General features: G+C 47.3%; 1 protein-coding gene across 3 annotated transcripts in view; it reads left to right on the forward strand.

Annotated features, from left to right (window-relative positions):
• Nucleotides 1–21,219, forward strand: part of DDHD1 (DDHD domain containing 1) — a 121,491-nt gene that overhangs the window by 78,003 nt on the left and 22,269 nt on the right. For all 3 annotated transcript variants that reach the window (XM_077819613.1, XM_077819611.1, XM_077819612.1), the window contains one exon: nt 2,626–2,888. In XM_077819613.1, coding sequence (XP_077675739.1) covers nt 2,626–2,888 — 263 coding nt within the window. The remainder of the gene's footprint in view (nt 1–2,625; nt 2,889–21,219) is intronic.

Raw genomic sequence — 21,219 nt, forward strand, 5'->3', positions numbered from 1 at the left:
ACCGCTGTGGTTGTTGGTATTTCTGCCAAGGCAAGTTTTCTCCGTGAATCTTGTCTTTGTGATTCATGTGTGCGCACACAGGATTTGAGAGCAGATTACAAGTTTCTGGTAGGTTGAACTAGCATAGGAACAATATACCATCATTTTAGGACTACCATAGGATTAGTCTGCTGAATACATGCCTGTAGACTATAGTGCATTGTTGTTAACATTTCGATCCTCTCTTCTTGAGCATTGTTCTCTGCGTTTCAAATTCAGTGGATGCCAGCTCCACCTATCTCATTTGTGCTTTTCTTCCAGAACAGCTTCTTTCTGCCTTTTGTGGAGCTTTTTATTAATTCTTTTTGGTATAATAGGTAAATGACGCTAATTGCAGAGATGCCCAGTAGCAGGAGAAATGGGACAGAGCAGTGTTCAGAGGAGTTGTTTATGGCATAGTTTAACCAAGCAGTGAGCAGAATAATAAAGTTCTTGATCAGATCAGGTAACGCTTACAGGACTTAGAAGCAATTTGGGGAAAATGTTTTCTGAATTTTAGACACAAAATATCTTCATAAACCCTTTGAAGCTGATCAGTACTATTGAACACAAGGAGCTCTAAATAATCCATAACCATGTATGCCATTAGTCCATGTAAAGAATAATACACAGTCTCAGCCTGAGGTGTGGTTGTAAATGCACTTGTCTGTGACACATCTTTATACAAGCAGTGATAACATAATAGAGCTGTTATAGTTAGATGATTGAGGCACATTACTAACATGCAAAATTTGAGTGTAGTCTTAATTGGTCCTTTAATATCACATTGTATATGAAGGAATCTAAATGTTGCTACATTTAGAAAGCAGATTTTGGAAAAATACATGAATTGCTGGGTAAAGTACAATTAGGAAACTGAGATGAGTGACACTACTGGAAAATATTTAATCAGAAGCCTTGGATGTCATCAGCTGCTGTCAACCTTTATACCACCACTCACCAAAGAGATGTATTCAGTTATTTGTCTCTTCTGTATGCTGGGTGCCTCTCAAACTCTTATGCCAGTTGAATGCCTATGGGAGTTGGAGCTAATACTTCTGGGTCCATCTGAGTTGGTTTGTGCATGGTACTCACTGTCTATCTTAGGCCCCTATCTAACCATAGGCAGGCAGCAAAATTTTCACTTTTTCACTTCCACAAGAGGGACATGAAGTGGCACAGCTTGCCCCCCTTGCCGATGGCACTTACTGGTCCCAATTTTGGGGAGTAAGGGAAAGTCTTGATGATCACAGAGAAACAAAGAATCAAAAGATTCATAATTTAAGGCTCAGATTTTGTCACGGATATTTTTAATAAAAATCACGGACAGGTCACGGGTAATAAACAAAAATTCACAGAAGCCTGTGACCTGTTCGTGATTTTTACTAAAAATGCCCCCTGACAAAATGGGGAGGGAGGCGGGTCCAGCACCCACAGTGGCTGGGCTGCTGTGGGGTCTGCCCGCCGCAGCTGGGCTGCTGCGGGTCCCCTACTGCCCTTGGTGGCTGGGAGCTCCAGGGGACCCCCAACTGCCTGCTGGGGGGCTGGGAGCTGCAGGGTCCCCCTGTTGCCCAGCAGCTAGGAGCTCCGGGGCTCCCCTGTTGCCTGGCGGCTAGGAGCTGCTGGGGGCTCGCTGCTGGGCTGCCTGCTTAGCTTCAGCCCCGGGGCAGAAAAGTCAGAGGTCTCTGGAAGTCACAGTTTCCGTGAGCACTGTTATAAAATTACTTTCTTACAGCTAATACAACACTAGGGTGCCTTAGGGATTTACATTGTAATGCCCCGTATACAAGTGAATCAGCATCAGTCCATCAGCAAAGGCAGCTGGACTGCAGTTCTGAACCTGCTGACTGCTGTAGTCTTACAGAGCTCCTAAGGAGCACAGGATGTGTCTTATTGCCGGGTCAGAATGCCTGAATAACTAAGCTCTCCACATTTCCCCTAACCATAGTGGATCCTGCTCTTCTCCTTGCTTCTTGGCCCTCCACAGATTCCATACCTTAATTCCTGTTCCTAGTCAAGGGTGCCTCTCTGCTGACTCTTGTACATTTTCAGGACAAGCTGCATATCTTAACAGATCCTTATGTATCATGGGGCCCTGTGCTGAGAGGGTAAGCAGGAATCAAACTGTAGATGCGTAGGAGGACTCATGGGTGGCAGCTTGTGGACCTAGGAACCATTTGTAGTTCCAAAGCACCATAGAGACCCTGCTCCCTGACTCTTAGCACATGCACATAAACATGTCTAAAGCCCTGGAAATTCCCAGAGAACTGAGTTAAAATGGAGTTAAGATAGAGAGTACATGTCAGTAATTTAAGAATAAAATCCTTAGAACATTTCTTTAAAACAGGAGATTTAGAGTCCAGATTAGTTTGTTCTCTTCTATAAATGGTTATCTTTTGGACAGTTTTAAGTTACTCGTTGTTAAAGCAAAATTCTCAAGGCCTGAGTGAGCTACAGTGCAACAGTCACATTCAGTGCATACTTGAATGGCCACATACATAGCCATGAAGCAGTCCCATCTTTGAACTCATAGTAAGATGAACAGAAACAGGGAGATTAAATAGATAATGATGAAATCTTAACACAATGTTTTCTCTCTTAAAACAGCTAGTAAAAGGCCTTCAACAGGAGCTGAACCGGTTATATATGCTGTTCTGTTCTCGGAATCCAGAGTTTGAAGAAAAAGGAGGGAAAGTCTCAATTGTGTCACATTCCCTTGGATGTGTAATCACTTACGACATAATGACTGGTTGGAATCCAGTAAGACTCTATGAACAATTGTTGCAGAAGGAAGAGGAGGATCTTGAAGACTGTTGGATGAGCTATGAGGAGCAACATTTGCTTGAAGAACTTTACATAACTAAACAACGGTAATGTATTCCACATTCTCATTATTAAGGAGAAATCTGCATCACTAAATGAAACTCTTTCAGAGTTTTCCAGAGCTTACCATTACTTTTATCAGAAATGCCTGGCCACTGCTGCGCCTGTGCTGGCATTGAATGGCAATGGTAAATGGAATTCTCTAACCACAGGACAAACACATTAGTAAAGCTGTCAAAGGTAAGGGGAGCTGGGATCAGTGACTGGAATTCTGAGCCCGTATCCTGCCCACTGTACCAGAATCAAACAGCTGGCCAGCAGGAATCATCTGTTCATTGCCAGCTGATCGATTTGGGAACCACTTCCAGCAAGGGACATTAATGCAAGGCCCTCCAAAGACATTGACAGTACTGTACCCCCGTAAAGTAACTAGATCTGTGATGAAGCTGAGGCTGCACACTGCACCTGGGTGGGGAATGAGCAGTGATAAAGGGTAGAGTTATATTTGGTGTTGGAATCTTAGTTGTGAATTTCCTGAGTTTCTAGCATTTGTTTTTTAAAGGACAATAAGTATTGTAAACCTATCCAGGTCTGGGGAGAGGAGGAATAAATGTGCTCCTTTGAGCAATTATATAGGTCCCTTCCATTGTAGGTATATTTGCACTCTAGTGCAGTTGTTGGAGAGTTTTCCCTTATCAGTACCTGTGGGGCGGCATGGTTACTGTCGTTAGTACCCATTGTTGTGTTAGAGCAATTTGTGTTTAGATTAATTTAGGTTTGGGGGGGGGGGTTTGTTTTTCATTTTGGGAAGTTTTGTTTGACACCAGCTCCTATCTGGGTACCGGTGTTGATACCGGAGTAATGCCTTATTCTTCTGGCTTGAAACCCTGCCACCCTTACGGCAAACTAATGCTAATTCAAGACCTGCAGTCCAGCTGCCTTAAGTACTTGGGGGGGTGGGGGAGCTCATGTTAGTGACAGATGCAGTATCTGTAAAGCATTTAAGCCACAATCCTAAAAGAACAGGGCAGCTAGACTTAAAGTACCTGCTTAAGTTGGAATTGGAGCTTCATCCTCTATTGGAGCCTTCTTGCACAATCCGGGTACCAATTGCCTCTGCATCAGGCAGCAGTGCTCCTCCAGCCTTGGTTGTACCACAAGACAGATCAGTTTCACTGGAGTCAAAGAGGAGGTAACACAAGTCCTCTAAGGACTTGGTACTGGGCACCTCAAGATCAGAGGCTCAGAAGTTGAGCCTCTACTAAGGACTCAAAGGTGTGCTTAAAAAGGAAGCATTATCCAGAACAAGCCTCAGAATGGGAGTATGTTGGCTCCAGAGCCCAGTTTAGGACCAGCTTCACCATTGTCACCTCAGGTTCCAGTGTCACAAGACCAGAATACTTTCCCAGTACCATCCACTCTTGAGGCATTTGTTGAATCTGTCAATACCTCCTTCCGTAGGAATTCAAAATTCTCACTTGGCATCTGCACTGATGATCGTAGTTTCAGCTCCCCACCATGTGGAACTATCGGATTCGACAATTAGCATACTGACTAAAATGGTACCTTCTAGGGGAAATCCACAGAGGATCTCACTATCCCCTTCTCCAGAATCTGAGCTTACCTCTCGAATACTGAGGGGACAGTTCCTGCATGGTCTGAAGAAGTGGATTCTTCTTCAAATTCTAAAGTAGGTTTGTGTCTCTCTCAGTCTGGACATGTCCAGTAACCTGTATGCAGTGCCTGCCCACCCTGGTTTCAACCCCTGTTCCAGCAGGATGCAGACCACAAGGACCCTTTGTCTGCGCACAGTTGGGGGCCAGGCCCATATCAGTGACCTTTGGGGAACCCACGGGGGTTCTTCCCTCAGTCAAGAGTGTCCCCACATCCTTCCCACTCTACCTCCTTGGCTAGTCATCAAGACCATCAGTACCATAAGCAGCCCAGCCTTGGTAGTGGGCCTACCCTGTGCAGGGACAGGATCCTTCTCTTGAACTTCCCTGAAAAGAGTTGAAACAGGATAAGCCCCGAGGGTCATTGGCATGTTCTTCCTCAACCCATATGAGGCTGTTATGGTGGAGCCTATTTCCTTGCCATTGGGTGACTACAAAGCCCATCAAGAGTTGTTGCGAAGGATGTCTTTGGTTCTAGGCCTCCATCCAGAGGAGGTCCAGGAAAAATCCAACAGGCTTGTGGACATTTTCAACATCAGCAGCTCCATCAAGGTTAGCTCTGCCTATTAATGAGTCTGTTCTGGAGCCTACGCAGGTTTTTTGGCAGACCCCATTGTTCCTGCCGCCTACTGCAAAAATAGCAGAGAGGAGATACTACATCCCATCTCGTGTGTGTTAACATTTTTACAGTCCTGCCCCTCAGGGCTCCCTGGCAGTATCTGCAGCTAATATAAGGGAGAAGCAGGGTCTCCAGGCATTGACACCAAAAAACAAGGAGGTTGGGAAACTAGATGTGTTCGGAAGGAAGCTTTTATTCCACAGAAGAGTTACCTTTGTATTGCGAAGCAGCAAGCTCTGCTGGGGCACTGTGATTTTACCCGGTGGGATACAATTTTGAAGTTTAAGGATGAGCTCCCAAACAATATGAAACAAGAATTTCAGGTGATGGTGGAGGAGAGCAAGTTGGTTTCTAGAACAGCTCTGCAGGCTGGTCATGATGCATCTGACTCTGCAACTTGTTGCCTGGCCTCCATCATCACCGTATGATGGTCCTCATGGATGCTATCCTCTGGTCTCCTCCCAGAGCTTCAACAAACAATCCAGGACCTCCCCATTGAGGGGTCATCGCTCTTCTCGGGAGAAAACTGATGACACTTTGCATAGTCTCAAGGACTCCAGAGTAACTTTGAAATTCCTAAGGATTTATATTCCGGGGGCAAAGAGGAAGTCTTTCTGTCCTTATCAGACCCAGCAGTTTCTGGGAGTTGTAGCTCAAACCAACGAGGAAAGATATAGGAGTTACAAAAAATGTCCACCCTCACCTTCTGTCCTGCAGCTGCTGGTTCATCAAGGTAGACTGCATCCTCCTAGCACACATTTTATTGAGTAGGTCAAGAGCAGAGTACCAGTTCCAAGAGTAAAAAGAAATGGAGTACTTGTGGCACCTTAGAGACTAACCAATTTATTTGAGCATGAGCTTTCGTGAGCTATAGCTCACTTCATCAGATGCATACTGTGGAAACTGCAGCAGACTTTATATATACACAGAGAATATGAAACAATACCTCCTCCCACCCCACTGTCCTGCTGGTAATAGCTTATCTAAAGTAATCGTCAGGTTAGGCCATTTCCAGCACAAATCCAGGTTTTCTCACCCTCCACCCCCCCACACAAATTCACTCTCCTGCTGGTGATAGCCCATCCAAAGTGACAACTCTTTACACAATGTGCATGATAATGAAGTTAGGCCATTTCCTGCACAAATCCAGGTTCTCTCACTCCCTCACCCCCCTCCAAAAACCCACCCCCATACATACACAGACTCACTCTCCTGCTGGTAATAGCTCGTCCAAACTGACCACTCTCCAAGTTTAAATCCAAGTGGATACTATTAATTTAGGCTTAAATAGAGACTGGGAGTGGCTAAGTCATTATGCAAGGTAGCCTATTTCCTCTTGTTTTTTCCTACCCCCCCCCCCCAGATGTTCTGGTTTAACTTGGATTTAAACTTGGAGAGTGGTCAGTTTGGACGAGCTATTACCAGCAGGAGAGTGAGTCTGTGTATGTATGGGGGTGGGTTTTTGGAGGGGGGTGAGGGAGTGAGAGAACCTGGATTTGTGCAGGAAATGGCCTAACTTCATTATCATGCACATTGTGTAAAGAGTTGTCACTTTGGATGGGCTATCACCAGCAGGAGAGTGAATTTGTGTGGGGGGGTGGAGGGTGAGAAAACCTGGATTTGTGCTGGAAATGGCCTAACCTGACGATTACTTTAGATAAGCTATTACCAGCAGGACAGTGGGGTGGGAGGAGGTATTGTTTCATATTCTCTGTGTATATATAAAGTCTGCTGCAGTTTCCACAGTATGCATCTGATGAAGTGAGCTATAGCTCACGAAAGCTCATGCTCAAATAAATTGGTTAGTCTCTAAGGTGCCACAAGTACTCCATTTCTTTTTGCGAATACAGACTAACACGGCTATTACTCTGAAACCAGTTCCAAGAGTGCCATCTTTGCCTTCTCTGATTTTTGCAAGTTGCCTATCCCACTTCCTTCATGCTTGGGCCCACTTCACCATGTCTCAGTGTGTTCTAAGCATGGTGGAAGTGGAATACACTCTTCAACTTCTTTCTGTTTCCTCCCTCTTAGCCCCCCACTTCCCCATCTCTCTTTAGGGACCTCTCTCTCAAAGCCGTGTTATTGCGAGAAATACAATCGCTTCTTCTTGTGGGGGCTATAGAGGAGGTCCTTCAGTTGCTCAGAGGAAAGTGATATTACTCCAGTTACTTCCTGATCCTGAATGGAAAGGGAGGTGAGGTCTCAGGCCTATTTTAGATCTGAGAGAGTTAAACAAGTTCCTAAACAAATGGACATTACGGTTGGTCACTATAACTTCCATTATTCCTTCTCTTGAGCCAGGGGACTGATATGCTTTCCTTGACTTAAAGGACGCTTACTTTCATTTGGCAATTCATCAGAGCCACAGAAAGATTCTAAGATTCTACCAACGGTTCTATCAGTTCACAGTGCTGACTTTTAGTCTGCTGGCTGACTCATGTATTCACACAGCGTATGGCAGTGGTAGCCGCATTCCTCCAGAGATCAGGAGTCCATGTCTCCCATTATCTGGATGACTGGCTAGTAAAAAGTTGATCCAAGTCATAAACATTGTCCAGTATAAACATTATCCTGTCCAAGTTTGATGTGCTTAACCTACTGATCAACACAGAGATGTCCATCCTGCCTTTGATACAGAAAATAGCATTTATTGGAATGGTCCTCAATTCCATGATGGCCAAAGCGTCCTTTCCATCGTCAAGGTTTCAGACGATGCAAGGCATCATTCTAGGTTTAAAGACATATCTCTTCTGCACACTAAGTAGCCGTTGAGGCTGCTTTGGCACATGGCAAGCCTGCATTTATGTCATCCAAATATGCCAGACTACGTTTCAGAGAGCTTACAGAGCTGATTGGCCGAGGTGTATTCACCAAAGAAACACCATATGGACACGACAGTTCAGATATCAAATTGGGTCTTCTCTTCCCTAGACAGATGGACAGAACTTTCCAACGTTTACAAGGAAGATCCCTTCACCTCAACAATCTTTCACCTTAGTCACGGATGTGTCAGCTTTGGATTGATGGTCTATCTTGGGTCTCATACAGACACAGGGTAATCTAAGATTACATATAAATGTCAGGGAGTTGCAGGTTATGTGGTTGGTTTGCCTGGCATTTCTTCCACACGTTCCAGGAAAGGGCTTGTAGGATTTTGACCAAAAATGCAGTAGCCATGTTCTATGTAAACAAAGAAGAAGGGGCTTTTAAGAGCATGTGGCCGTCCCTCCTTGTCTATCTCTGATGGAGGCCACGACTCCTCACTGTCATGCCTTGACACAGCAACTAATTAGAGGGGAATTAGCTGTCTTTAAAGCTCAGGCCACTTCAACTGGGCTGAGCAATACCGAGTCTATGAACCTCGGCACTCAGACAGGGTGGGCAGCAAACGATCAGGGGCCTCTGGCTTGCAATCAGGGCAGAGCAGCAAAAGGTGTCTAGCGTCCTAGCTTTAGCGGACGTTAGACTAGTGCAGGCCTCCTAGCCTACAGTTGGGAGGCTGCTACCCCAGGTGTGGGGTGGCAGGGGTTATGGGGACCCAGGCCCACCCAGCTCCACTGTGTCCCAGCCCAGGGCCCTAACAGTGGTGGATTATTCCACCACTGGGGTCAGCAGGGATTCCAGCGGCAACGCGCTGACGTGGCTTCAGGCAGTGACGCAGCCAGACTACAGTCAGCTGTCGCTGGGCTACTTCCACCCCTCCCCTCCCCTCCGGGTATACCTGCATCCCGGGGTCGTCCTCCGTCTCCCCAGGATACACCACCAATGGTAGTCTCAGCAGCTCCTCCAGGGGAAGAAGGATAAAGGAGTTGGAGGCGCAAATGGTGTTCTCATCCATCCTTCCCATGGAAGGAAAAGGCCTGGGTAGGGACCGTCGAATCGTCAAAGTCAATAAATGGCTACGCAGGTGGTGTCGGAGAGAAGGCTTTGGATTCTTTGACCATGGGATGGTGTTCCATGAAGGAGGAGTGCTGGGCAGAGACGGGATCCATCTTACGAAGAGAGGGAAGAGCATCTTTGCCAGCAGGCTGGCTAACCTAGTGAGGAGGGCTTTAAACTAGGTTCACCAGGGGAAGGAGACGAAAGCCCTGAGGTAAATAGGAAAGCGGGATACCAGGAGGAAGCACAGGCAGGAATGTCTGTGAGGGGAGGGCTCCTGCCTCATACTGGGAATGAGGGGCGATCAACAGGTTATCTCAAGTGCTTATATACGAATGCACAAAGCCTTGGAAACAAGCAGGGAGAACTGGAGGTCCTGGTGATGTCAAGGAACTATGACGTGATTGGAATAACAGAGACTTGGTGGGATAACTCACATGACTGGAGTACTGTCATGGATGGTTATAAACTGTTCAGGAAGGACAGGCAGGGCAGAAAAGGTGGGGGAGTAGCACTGTATGTAAGGGAGCAGTATGACTGCTCAGAGCTCCGGTACGAAACTGTAGAAAAACCTGAGTGTCTCTGGATTAAGTTTAGAAGTGTGTGCAACAAGAGTGATGTAGTGGTGGGAGTCTGCTATAGACCACTGGACCAGGTAGATTAGGCTTTCTTCCGGCAGCTCACAGAAGCTACTAGATCGCATGCCCTGATTCTCATGGGTGACTTTAATTTTCCTGATATCTGCTGGGAGAGCAATACAGCAGTACATAGACAATCTAGGAAGTTTTTGGAAAGCGTAGGGGACAATTTCCTGGCGCAAGTGCTAGAGGAGCCAACTAGGGGGGGCGCTTTTCTTGACCTGCTGCTCACAAACCGGGTAGAATTAGTGGGGGAAGCAAAAGTGGATGGGAATCTGGGAGGCAGTGACCATGAGTTGGTTGAGTTCAGGATCCTGACATAGGGAAGAAAGGTAAGCAGCAGGATACGGACCCTGGACTTCAGGAAAGCAGACTTCGAGTCCCTCAGGGAACGGATGGCCAGGATCCCCTGGGGGACTAACATGAAGGGGCAAGGAGTCCAGGAGAGCTGGCTGTATTTCAAGGAATCCCTGTTGAGGTTACAGGGACAAACCATCCCAATGAGTCGAAAGAATAGTAAATATGGCAAGCGACCAGCTTGGCTTAATGGTGAAATCCTAGCGGATCTTAAACATAAAAAAGAAGCTTACAAGAAGTGGAAGGTTGGACATATGACCAGGGAAGAGTATAAAAATATTGCTCGGGCATGTAGGAATGATATCAGGAGGGCCAAATCGCACCTGGAGCTGCAGCTAGCAAGAGATGTCAAGAGTAACAAGAAGGGTTTCTTCAGGTATGTTGGCAACAAGAAGAAAGCCAAGGAAAGTGTGGGCCCCTTACTGAATGAGGGAGGCAACCTAGTGACAGAGGGTGTGGAAAAAGCTAATGTACTCAATGCTTTTTTTGCCTCTGTCTTCACTAACAAGATCAGCTCCCAGACTGCTGCGCTGGGCATCACAAAACGGGGAAGAGATGGCCAGCCCTCTGTGGAGATAGAGGTGGTTAGGGACTATTTAGAAAAGCTGGACGTGCACAAGTCCATGGGGCCGGACGAGTTGCATCCGAGAGTGCTGAAGGAATTGGCGGCTGTGATTGCAGAGCCATTGGCCATTATCTTTGAAAACTCGTGGCGAACGGGGGAAGTCCCGGATGACTGGAAAGAGGCTAATGTAGTGCCAATCTTTAAAAAAGGGAAGAAGGAGGATCCTGGGAACTACAGGCCAGTCAGCCTCACCTCAGTCCCTGGAAAAATCATGGAGCAGGTCCTCAAGGAATCAATTCTGAAGCACTTGCATGAGAGGAAAGTGATCAGGAACAGCCAGCATGGATTCACCAAGGGAAGGTCATGCCTGACTAATCTAATTGCCTTTTATGATGAGATTACTAGTTCTGTGGATGAAGGGAAAGCAGTGGATGTATTGTTTCTTGACTTTAGCAAAGCTTTTGACACGGTCTCCCACAGTATTCTTGTCAGCAAGTTAAGGAAGTATAGGCTGGATGAATGCACTATAAGGTGGGTAGAAAGCTGGCTAGATTGTCGGGCTCAACGGGTAGTGATCAATGGCTCCATGTCTAGTTGGCAGCCGGTGTCAAGTGGAATGCCCCAGGGGTCGGTCCTGGGGCCGGTTTTGTTCAATATCTTCATAAATGATCTGGAGGATGGTGTGGATTGCACTCTCAGCAAATTTGCAGATGGTACTAAACTGGGAGGAGTGGTAGATACGCTGGAGGGCAGGGATAGGATACAGAGGGACCTAGACAAATTGGAGGATTGGGCCAAAAGAAATCTGATGAGGTTAAATAAGGATAAGTGCAGGGTCCTGCACTTAGGACGGAAGAATCCAATGCACCGCTACAGACTAGGGGCCGAATGGCTATGCAGCAGTTCTGCGGAAAAGGACCTAGGGGTGACAGTGGATGAGAAGCTGGATATGAGTCAGCAGTGTGCCCTTGTTGCCAAGAAGGCCAATGGCATTTTGGGATGTATAAGTAGGGGCATAGCGAGCAGATCGAGGGATGTGATCATTCCCCTCTATTCGACATTGGTGAGGCCTCATCTGGAGTACTGTGTCCAGTTTTGGGCCCCACACTACAAGAAGGATATGGATAAATTGGACAGAGTCCAGCGAAGGGCAACAAAAATGATTAGGGGTCTAGAACACATGACTTATGAGGAGAGGCTGAGGGAGCTGGGATTGTTTAGTTTGCAGAAGAGAAGAATGAGGTGGGATTTGATAGCTGCTTTCAACTACCTGAAAGGGGGTTCCAAAGAGGATGGCTCTAGACTGTTCTCAATGGTAGCAGAGGACAGAACGAGGAGTAATGGTCTCAAGTTGCAGTGGGGGAGGTTTAGATTGGATATTAGGAAAAACTTTTTCACTATGAGGGTGGTGAAACACTGGAATGCGTTACCTAGGGAGGTGGTAGAATCTCCTTCCTTAGAGGTTTTTAAGGTCAGGCTTGACAAAGCCCTGGCTGGGATGATTTAACTGGGAATTGGTCCTGCTTCGAGCAGGGGGTTGGACTAGATGACCTCCTGACGTCCCTTCCAACCCTGATATTCTATGATTCCTCAATGTCTGGAGTGGCAGAGCTCTCTAGAAGCACAGGCAAGTCCTTAGGGCAGCAGCGGTCCTCCTCGACGTCCCGCTCCAGCAGCGGGGAAGAATAGTCTGTCTTCTTCGGCAGCTCCAGCCCAACTAAGCTGTAGGGCCTCCCTTTTATATCCACTTCCTGTCTCGCCTCTCAGCTTCTGATGGGGGTAGGCGTGGCTTTCCTGGCTCTGCAGCCCCAGGGGCAGGTTGTGGTCCCTCCTGGTCTGTCTCTGAGGGAGGCCATGCCTCCTTGCTACAGGTCTGATCTTCGCTGGTGTGTCAGGAGGTGATTCTGCCTTGAAATTTATACATTGCCAGTTCTGTACATCTAAAAGTGGCTTATCTTCTAGGGATCCAGGATACTCTGGCCAATCACCTGTGCAGTCTGTTTATCAATCACCATGAGTGGGTCCTTCGCCCAGACATAGCAAGGTCCATTTTTAGGAACTCCACTGGTGGATCTATTTGCAACAAAAGACAACAGAAAATGTCGCCAGGTTTGCTCCCGCATAGGCCACAGCCTGGATTTGTTGACACACACTTTTCTACTGCCATGGTCAAATGGACTCGTGTGTGCTTTTCCTCCCATTCCTCTCTTGCCCAAAGTTCTGTGCAAAATCAAGCAGGACACGGCTCATTATACTTATCGCCTCAGCAGGGCCCTGTCAACACTGACAGGGTTGTTAGAGTTTGAAAACCTATCCAAGATTCTGTTGAAAACAACTCTCTCAGAGTTGTTATCCCTCTCAATCAATCCTCCGCTGTCACTCCAACTAGACACAAACTTGATTTAGCAAAAACGCAGCCACCCCATCCATCTTAATCTACAGATGCTTCATGTGACAGTCTGGAGGCTTCATGGCTGACATCTGCAGGGGGGGTCCTGCTTTAGAGGAGTTCAGGACTTGCTGCTAAATAGTAGAAAAGTAGGTAAATGAAAGAGGTTCTCCAACTGGTCCAGACTGAAAGGCGTTTCCCTCGTTCTTGCTGTTCAGCGTGTGTTGGACTATCTTCTGTTCCTAAAGCATCAAGGGTTAGCAGTTAGTTCATTCAGCGTGCACCTAGTGATTTTCTCTGCCTTCCACCCACCTATTGATGGCCATTCACTTTTTTCCAACCTGTTGTTCATAAGAGTTGAAAAAGGCCTGGACAAACTATTTCCACACATGTAGGATCCTGTTCCCCCATGGAGCTTGACTCTCTTGTCTTAGCAAAACTGATGGGTTCCCCTTTTGGACCTCCAGCATCCTACTTCCTATTGCACCTTTCTGTGGAGGATGCATCTTTTGTGACCATTACATCGGCTAGTAAAGGGAGGGAATGAGGGCATCAGTATCAGATCCTCCATATACTGTTTTCTACACAGTTTACCTTTGCCCTTACCCAAGGTTTCTTTCTTAGGTGGTTTCCAGTTTTCATATTAACCAAGCTATCTTCTTATTGACCTTCCCGAAACCTCATGGTTGTAAAGGTGAGGAGAGGCTTTGTGCTCTAGATGTTGGAAGAGCTTTAGCTTTTTGTTTGGACCAGACTATACCTTTTAGGTCTTTGATACAACTCTTGATCATGTGTGTGGACAGAATGAAGGGCTATCCAGTAAGGTGATCTTATCTTGGATAGCCAGTTGCATGCTGTTACGTTACCAGTTGGCTAGTGTGATGCCTCCAGATAGAGCAGGGGTTCTCAAACTTCATTGCACCATGACCCCTTTCTGACAACAAAAATTACTTCACGACCCCAGGAGGGGGACTGAACCCAGAGGTCACCCGAGCCCCGCCACCTTGGGTGTGGGGCAGGGGGTCAAAGCCAAAGCCCTAGCTCCACCACATTGGGTGAGGGAGCCAAAGCCGAAGTCCAAGGGCTTCAGCTTTGGGCAGGGGGCCTGTAGCCTGAGCCCCTTCAGCCCCTGGTAGTGGAGGCTTAGGCTTGGCCCCGGGCCCCAGCAAGTCTAATGCCAGCCTTGGCGACCCCATTAAAATGGGGTTGTGACCCACTTTGGGGTCCCAACCCACAGTTTGAGAACTGCTAAGATAGAGCATTGGGTCATTCATCTTGGTTCCAACTAGTTTCTGCAGCCTTTCTGGCTCATGTCCCCCATATTAGGCACTTCCAAAGCGGCAGCTTGGTCATCACATCATACATTTGTCTGTCACTACGTAAACTCTCAACAGTGAGAGACAATGCCAGATTTGAACGAGTGTTCTACCAATACCTGTGCAAATAAACTCCGAGCCCACTATCAGTTTGGACTGCTTGTAGGTCACCTGTGGTGGAATGAACACAGGTAGTCACCCTACGAAGAAGAAAGTTACTAACTTTTCTATAACTGTTGTTCTTTGTGAAGTGTTGCGTATGTCCATTCCACAGTCCGCCGTCCTCCTCTCTGTCAGAGTCTTTCCAGTAGGAAGGAACTGAGGAGGGGTGGGAGTGGCTCTGCCCTTTATGCCTGAACCCAGCGTGTGAGGCAGCAGAGGGCACTCATGCCACCCTGATGTTTACCACTAGGGGAAAAACTCTCTGACAACTGTGCGCTGGAGTGCACATACACCTACAGTGGAATGGAGAAGTGCAACACATCTCAAAGAACAACAATTACGGAAGGATTAATAACTATTTCTTCTCTTCCAAACTCTGCCAATACGCCAAGCTTCACCAACTGGAGATGGGGCTTGGCAGGGCCATGTGCTGCTACTTATGCAGTTGCTGCTCCTTGGGATGCAATTACTTCTGCTTCGAGTGATGGTCCCTTCTTCCACTGAGGGTTATGCATGCGTGCCATGCATCCGGAGTCAGAGAATTTAAAAGTGTGTCCGTTGGTCTGCGCATGCACCCTGGCTTGCCTCATGCTTCCTTCTGAGGCGATAAAGGGCAGGGCAGAACAACCACATCTTCAATTCCTTCTGACCACTACATGGTCCGGATCGGAACTCTGTGCCCTTGTTTCTGAGGCACTTCTAAAAAAGATAGTTGTACGTGGTTTTAACAAGTTTTATAGTAGTTTTACCAGTTATATTTTTCTTTTAGTTTTAATAGTTAATAGTTTCAGCTTGTTTTTAGATAGATTTGGTGTTTCCACCTCCTTCCCCCATACCCTGGTGTGGGTACCGGATTATGCCCAGGACTCCAGGCTTCAAACTCTATGCCACCTGCCCGCAATCCTTCTTGGTCGGCGACGACCACCAGCTCTGTCTCTACTGCCTGGGAGAAGCTCACATCACAGCAAGGTGCAGTATTTGCCAATCCTTCCCCACCCACACCCAAGAAGGCTGGGCACTTCACCCTCAGAAGTATCTCATGGAGCTCTCCATGAGATCACACTCAGAACCAGGCTGGGGAACACCCTGCTCCCTGTACATTGGCCTCATTTAGCGAGGAGCATGCCTCCATCTACATCCGAATCTGGTGCCAGTGGAACCACCCCCATGGACCTTTTGGTAGGACCTAGTCAGGAGGTAAGGAAGCACTCCTATAAGCATGGGACTAAGTCTTTCTCCAAATCAAAGGAGATGGATGCTCCTTCTACCAGCTCAGCCCAAGGGGACAAAGTACATTCTAAATCCCACAGGTACAAGAAAAAGACCCATATACAATGGGATCCGGCAGTTCCAGGCACTGATCCTTTGGTACTGCCATCTCCAGCACCCCTGGAGATATGGGACCCTCCCGCACCAGGAAAGATCCCAAGGGCGGCATCAATGACTGGGAAAGTGAGAGTGCCTCTTACACAAGGGAGATCCAGAATCATCGTAGCACCCCAGGAGGTCTTTGTCTTCCCAGATCTGGAGTCACCCCCTCCATCCGGCTCTGCCACTTCTAGAGAGATTATATCTCCACCAAGAGTTGTGCCTCTGATAAAGGGTCCCTCACCGTCCACACTGATGCACTACACTCTTCCAGTACCACCATTAGAACTGGAATCCACCTTCTCCTCTTCTGACAAGTTAGAACCAGAAGGAGAATCACAGTGATCATACCACTCTTATGCACCATCACGGAGTCCACCATGTCCATGGCAGCATCTACCGCCGGAACCACCACAGAGCCACTGGTTCCCCATACTATGAGGACCCTCACAATCTCCATCAGATTTGGCCATAATACCTCCCCTCGGAACCTGCCCAATCCACGAGGGAACTGTCACCTTGAAGGATCCTTCAACAGGTATACAGCTCCAATGATGGAGGATGAATTTTTAGCCTGGTTCTGGCTCTTCAGCCAGAACCGGCAAGGTTCCCTTCCTTCTCTCCATATGAGGCGCTGGATACATTAGACCCTTCCCCACCAGATGACTTTAGGCAATTCCAGGAGCTGTTAAAGAGACTCATGGGGAAATGCCAAAATCCTTTGGAGGAGAGCCATGATTCTTCTTCGAGTAGTGTCCCTATAGGTGCTCCACTTTAGGTGTCTGTGTGCCCCCTGCACCTCTAATCGGAGATTTTTGTGAGCAGTGTCCCCTTGAGCCTGGCCATGTGCTCTCCCTCTCTGGTGGTCTGCCTCGAGGCTATTTAGCATTGCACGGTGAACTTCTTGGACCACACTACACTCCTTAGGAATCTACACTGTGGAACAGAAGCAAAGATATACCTCTCAACCACACCACAGATCACAATCTTCTCAAATACTCACCATCTCTGTGCTGTTATGAGCCACAGTGTAAGAGGCCCAGGGCTCAAAAGTGAGAACAGTCTGCACCCCAGTCCATGACCTCTCAAACTGCCTCTTATAAGCACTTTGATGACCTGGTCAGGGACCTGAACAATGATCCCTTACAGCATCAGCTGCCATCTATACACCTGACACGCCACTCAGAAGTCACCTTACCTTACTTCACAGCAGTTAGAACCAGCTCTAGAGCAAAGAGAGTGATTTCTAGCCCTGAACTTACAGGGTGCCTTCTTCCATATCTCAATACAACCATCGCACAGGAGATTTCCTACTGCTTACCTTTGGGGCAGGATCATTATAGGTATGCTCCACACAAGGTAGTCTCCAAGGTTCACTTCATTGTAGTAGCATACTAACCCCGGTATAGTGACTGGACTTTATCAGCACCAGCCTGATGCAGTACAAGCGAGAGCACTCCTCTCACTACCCACATTCACCACCCTGGGACACATCTCCCTGATATGCTGGGGAGCTCACCTACACAACAACAAGGTTCAGGACAAATGGCCTTCCACAGAAATGACCTTCCATATCACTCTTTTGGGGCTAGGGGCTGTCAGGAGTGCCTGTGCACAAACTCTATATTTCATCAAAAACAACACACAAAGGTTATGGTGGACTTAATGTGACCTGTATGTTTTGTATAAACTGCCAAGGAGCTGCCAGATCTCCCTCCCTCTGCAAGACAGCATTCAAACTTTGGAATTGATGCACCCATCACGATGTGCTCATCTCAGCTGTCTGACTACAAGGGATACAGAACGGGATAACCAACAGTCTCAGTTGGAATTTTCTCACGACAATGAGTGTATACTGAATTCACAGGTGCTTCAAGATATAGCCATCCTTGGGGGAAACATTCACTGGCAGGTGCCCTCATCTTCCCAGACAGACAGGGCCCACTTGTATGTCTTTTCCCAGTTTCCTACCCTATCCAAGATTCTGTTGAAAATTCAGTGAAACAAAGCGAGAGTTATTGTGATTGCCCCTCTTGACGATGACAAGTCTGGCTCCCTTACCTGATGCAGATGGCAGTATGCCCTCCTGTTCCTCTGACGTCAGCCCATTCCTCACCCGCTCTTTCAAAACAATGGGCTGACCCTTCACCCCAACCCATGGGTCCTCCGCCTCCAGGCTTGGATCTTTCTTTGTTCCAAGGCTTAGAAGCAGAATGCTCTGACAAGCTGAAACACATGTTGCAACACAACCACAAGTTGACCACTCCACATACCTATCTACAAAATGGAAACGACTCCAAGTTTGTACCATTCCAAATGGATAGACCCAACCTCATCTTTCCTCCCTCTGATTTTGCACTACATTTTAAACTCTCACTCAGCTCCCTTAAGGTACATCTCATGGCGAACATGGCTTCCCACTTAGAGTTTGCTCAACCACTAATGCGTAGACTCTTTAAGGGCATTGGGACTCTCTTCCCCCATGTGACACCACCTGCTCCAGCCTGGGACTTTAAGCTAATTCTCAGGGCTTGGACTAGATGTCCCTCTGAGTCCAGGGCAACTTGTTCTCTCTTACACCTGTCCATGACGACAGCATTTCTAATTGCCATCACCTCAGCTAGGCACATAGAAGAAATAGCGGCCCTGATGGCACACCCATCATTCACGGCCTTTGTTTTTTAAAAAAAAAAAAAAAAACACACCTCTAAGGCCGTATCCGAAGTTTCTCCCTACTTTTTCTGCACTTTCCATATGAATCAACAGATCCATCTCCCTGTTTTTTCCCAAAACCACATTGTGACAACTGGGAGACAATTGTGCATATACTAGATATTAGAAGGACATTAGCATTCTACTTGGACAGGACTAAGGACTTAAGGAAATCCCCTAAACTTTTCCTTTCGTCCACAGAAAGATCCAAAAGCTCTGTGATATCTCCTCAAAGACTATCCAAATGGGTCTCTAGTTGCATTCGCTACTTGCTTCCGTCCATACACAGTCCATGAGATCAGTTCCTACCTCAATCACATTCCACAGAGATACCCCTATCTCCCCAATCTATAGAGCAATGATTGGGGCCTCTGTTCATACTTTTGCAGAACATTATGCGATCACTGAAGATTTGGCCGCTGACACCATCTTTGACTCCACAGTACTCTCTGTAGTAAAAGACTCCGCTCTGAAGTCCCAGCCTCCAGTGGTGGGTACTGCTCTGGAGTCACCTAAAGTGGAGCACGCATAGGGATACTACTCGAAGAAGAAGAAGTTACTCACCTTGTGCAGTAATGATGGTTCTTTGAGATGTGTGTCCCTATGGGTGCTCCACAACCCGTTGTCCTCCCCTCTACTTCGGAGTTCTCTAAAGGGCTCTGTGGTAGAGAAGGAAGTGAGGGGGGTTCGCCTGTGCAGTGCTAAATAGCCTTGAGGCAGAGCACATGCACGGGCTCAACGGGACACTGCTACCAAAAATCTCCGATTAGAGGGGCAGGGGCAGACAGACACCTAAAGTGGAGCACCCATAGGAACACACATCTCGAAGAACCATCGTTACGGCACAAGATGAGTAACTTCCTCTTCCCAGCACAAGATTCTGGATATCATTCACATCTTGGGACTGGCGAGAATGGAATTGCCAATTAACAAAGCCATACTGGATCCTCTTAGAACTGTATTGCGCACCTCTGCAACATGCACAGCTACCTCCAAAGGTACAGAAAATCTCTATGATGTTCCGGCCAAAGACTCTGAATATCTTTTCTCCCACCCACCTCCAAATTCCCTTGTAGTCCTGGCTGCTGCTGAAAGAGCCAAACAGCAATCCTCAATGTACATTAGCAGATAAGGAAGGGAAGCATCTAGATCTTCGAGGATGTAAAATATTCTCATCTTCTAGCCTTTAATTCAGGATTGCAAATTATCAGGCATTGTTAGCCAAATATGATCTTCTGAATTATAGTAAATTTGATGAGTTTGCTAATAGTCTTCCACAACAAGATTGTGCTTGTTTTCAAGCATTGTTGACAAAGGGAAACTCATGACCAGAACTGCCGTCCAGTCAACAGAAGATGCAGCAGATACCTCCTCCAGGGCCATCGCTACAGCGATAGTCATGTGTGGAGTCTTGGCTCCATTCTTCTGGTTTTCTTAGGAAGGTCCAAAACACCAATGAGGGACCTCCCTTTCGACAAATCCCATCTTTTTAACCAGAAGACAGACAAATCACTACAGACATGAAAGGACTCTAGGGCTGCTCTTCATTTGTTGGGCATTTACACTCCTGCCCTGAAACAAAAATTCCAGCTCTACTCATCCACCCAGTGCCACAGGTCTCCTCAGTTCTATCCGCAGCGACCTTATGAGCCCCCAAGGAAATATCAAAACTCATCAAGTCTCATCCTCATCTTTTTGAGAGGCCACCTGGCAGTGATTTGTCTATACCACCATCCAATAGAAGGTTACTCTGTCTTTACACACTTTACACTCGGGACAGGCCATCTCCATCAAGAGAATCTCTAAATGGATTTCAGGTTGCATTAAAGTCTGCTACCAGCTGTCGGGCCTACCTCTCCACACAGGGTTGCGGGCTCACTCCACGAGAGCTCAGGCTTCAACCACAGCCTCCCTTCAGGACATGCCACTCGTGGACATATGTAGAGCAGCCATGTGGAGTTTGTCCACACCTTTGCAGCACACTACACCTTAAAGCAGGACTTGACGGTGGATGCCTACTTCAGCATGGCAGATCTCCGGACAACCATTCCATCTTTATCTTTGCCACCCTCCTCCAACTTAGGTGGGATGATTTAATTGGGGATCAGTCCTGCTTTGAGCAGGGGGTTGGACTAGATGACCTCCTAAGGTCCCTTCCAACCCTGATATTCTATGATTCTATGATACTGCTTGTTAATCACCCTCGGTGGAATATAATAGGGACCATTACTCAAAGAAGAGAAAGTTACTTACCTTTAACTGGAGGTTCTTAGAGGTGTGTGGTCCCTATCTGTATTCCACATTCCACTCACCCTCCCTTCTGCTGCGGGTTAGTGAAATTCACCATGAAGAAGGAACTGAAGACGAAGTGTCTGTCCCACCCTTTATCGCCTCAGACAGAAGCACGAGGCGAGCCAGGGCACAAGCGCAGACCAGCAGATACTACTTTCAAATTCTCCAACTCTGGACGCATGGTGTGCATGTGTAATCCTCAATGGAATACAGATAGGGGCCACACACCTCAAAGTACTTACCTGTAACTGGAGACCATCTTATCGTTTGCTGCCTACCTTTACCTGCTGCCATCTTTCAGCCTGAAACTTTAATACTGCGTTGTCTCACAACCAGCACGTATCTTGGTAAATGGGACCTCGACAGCTGCGGTGTGCAGATGTTGGTAGGAGGCCTTCAACAGCAAGG

The sequence above is a fragment of the Eretmochelys imbricata genome, chromosome 6, assembly GCF_965152235.1.
Source record: "Eretmochelys imbricata isolate rEreImb1 chromosome 6, rEreImb1.hap1, whole genome shotgun sequence".
Lineage (NCBI taxonomy): Eukaryota > Metazoa > Chordata > Testudines > Cheloniidae > Eretmochelys > Eretmochelys imbricata.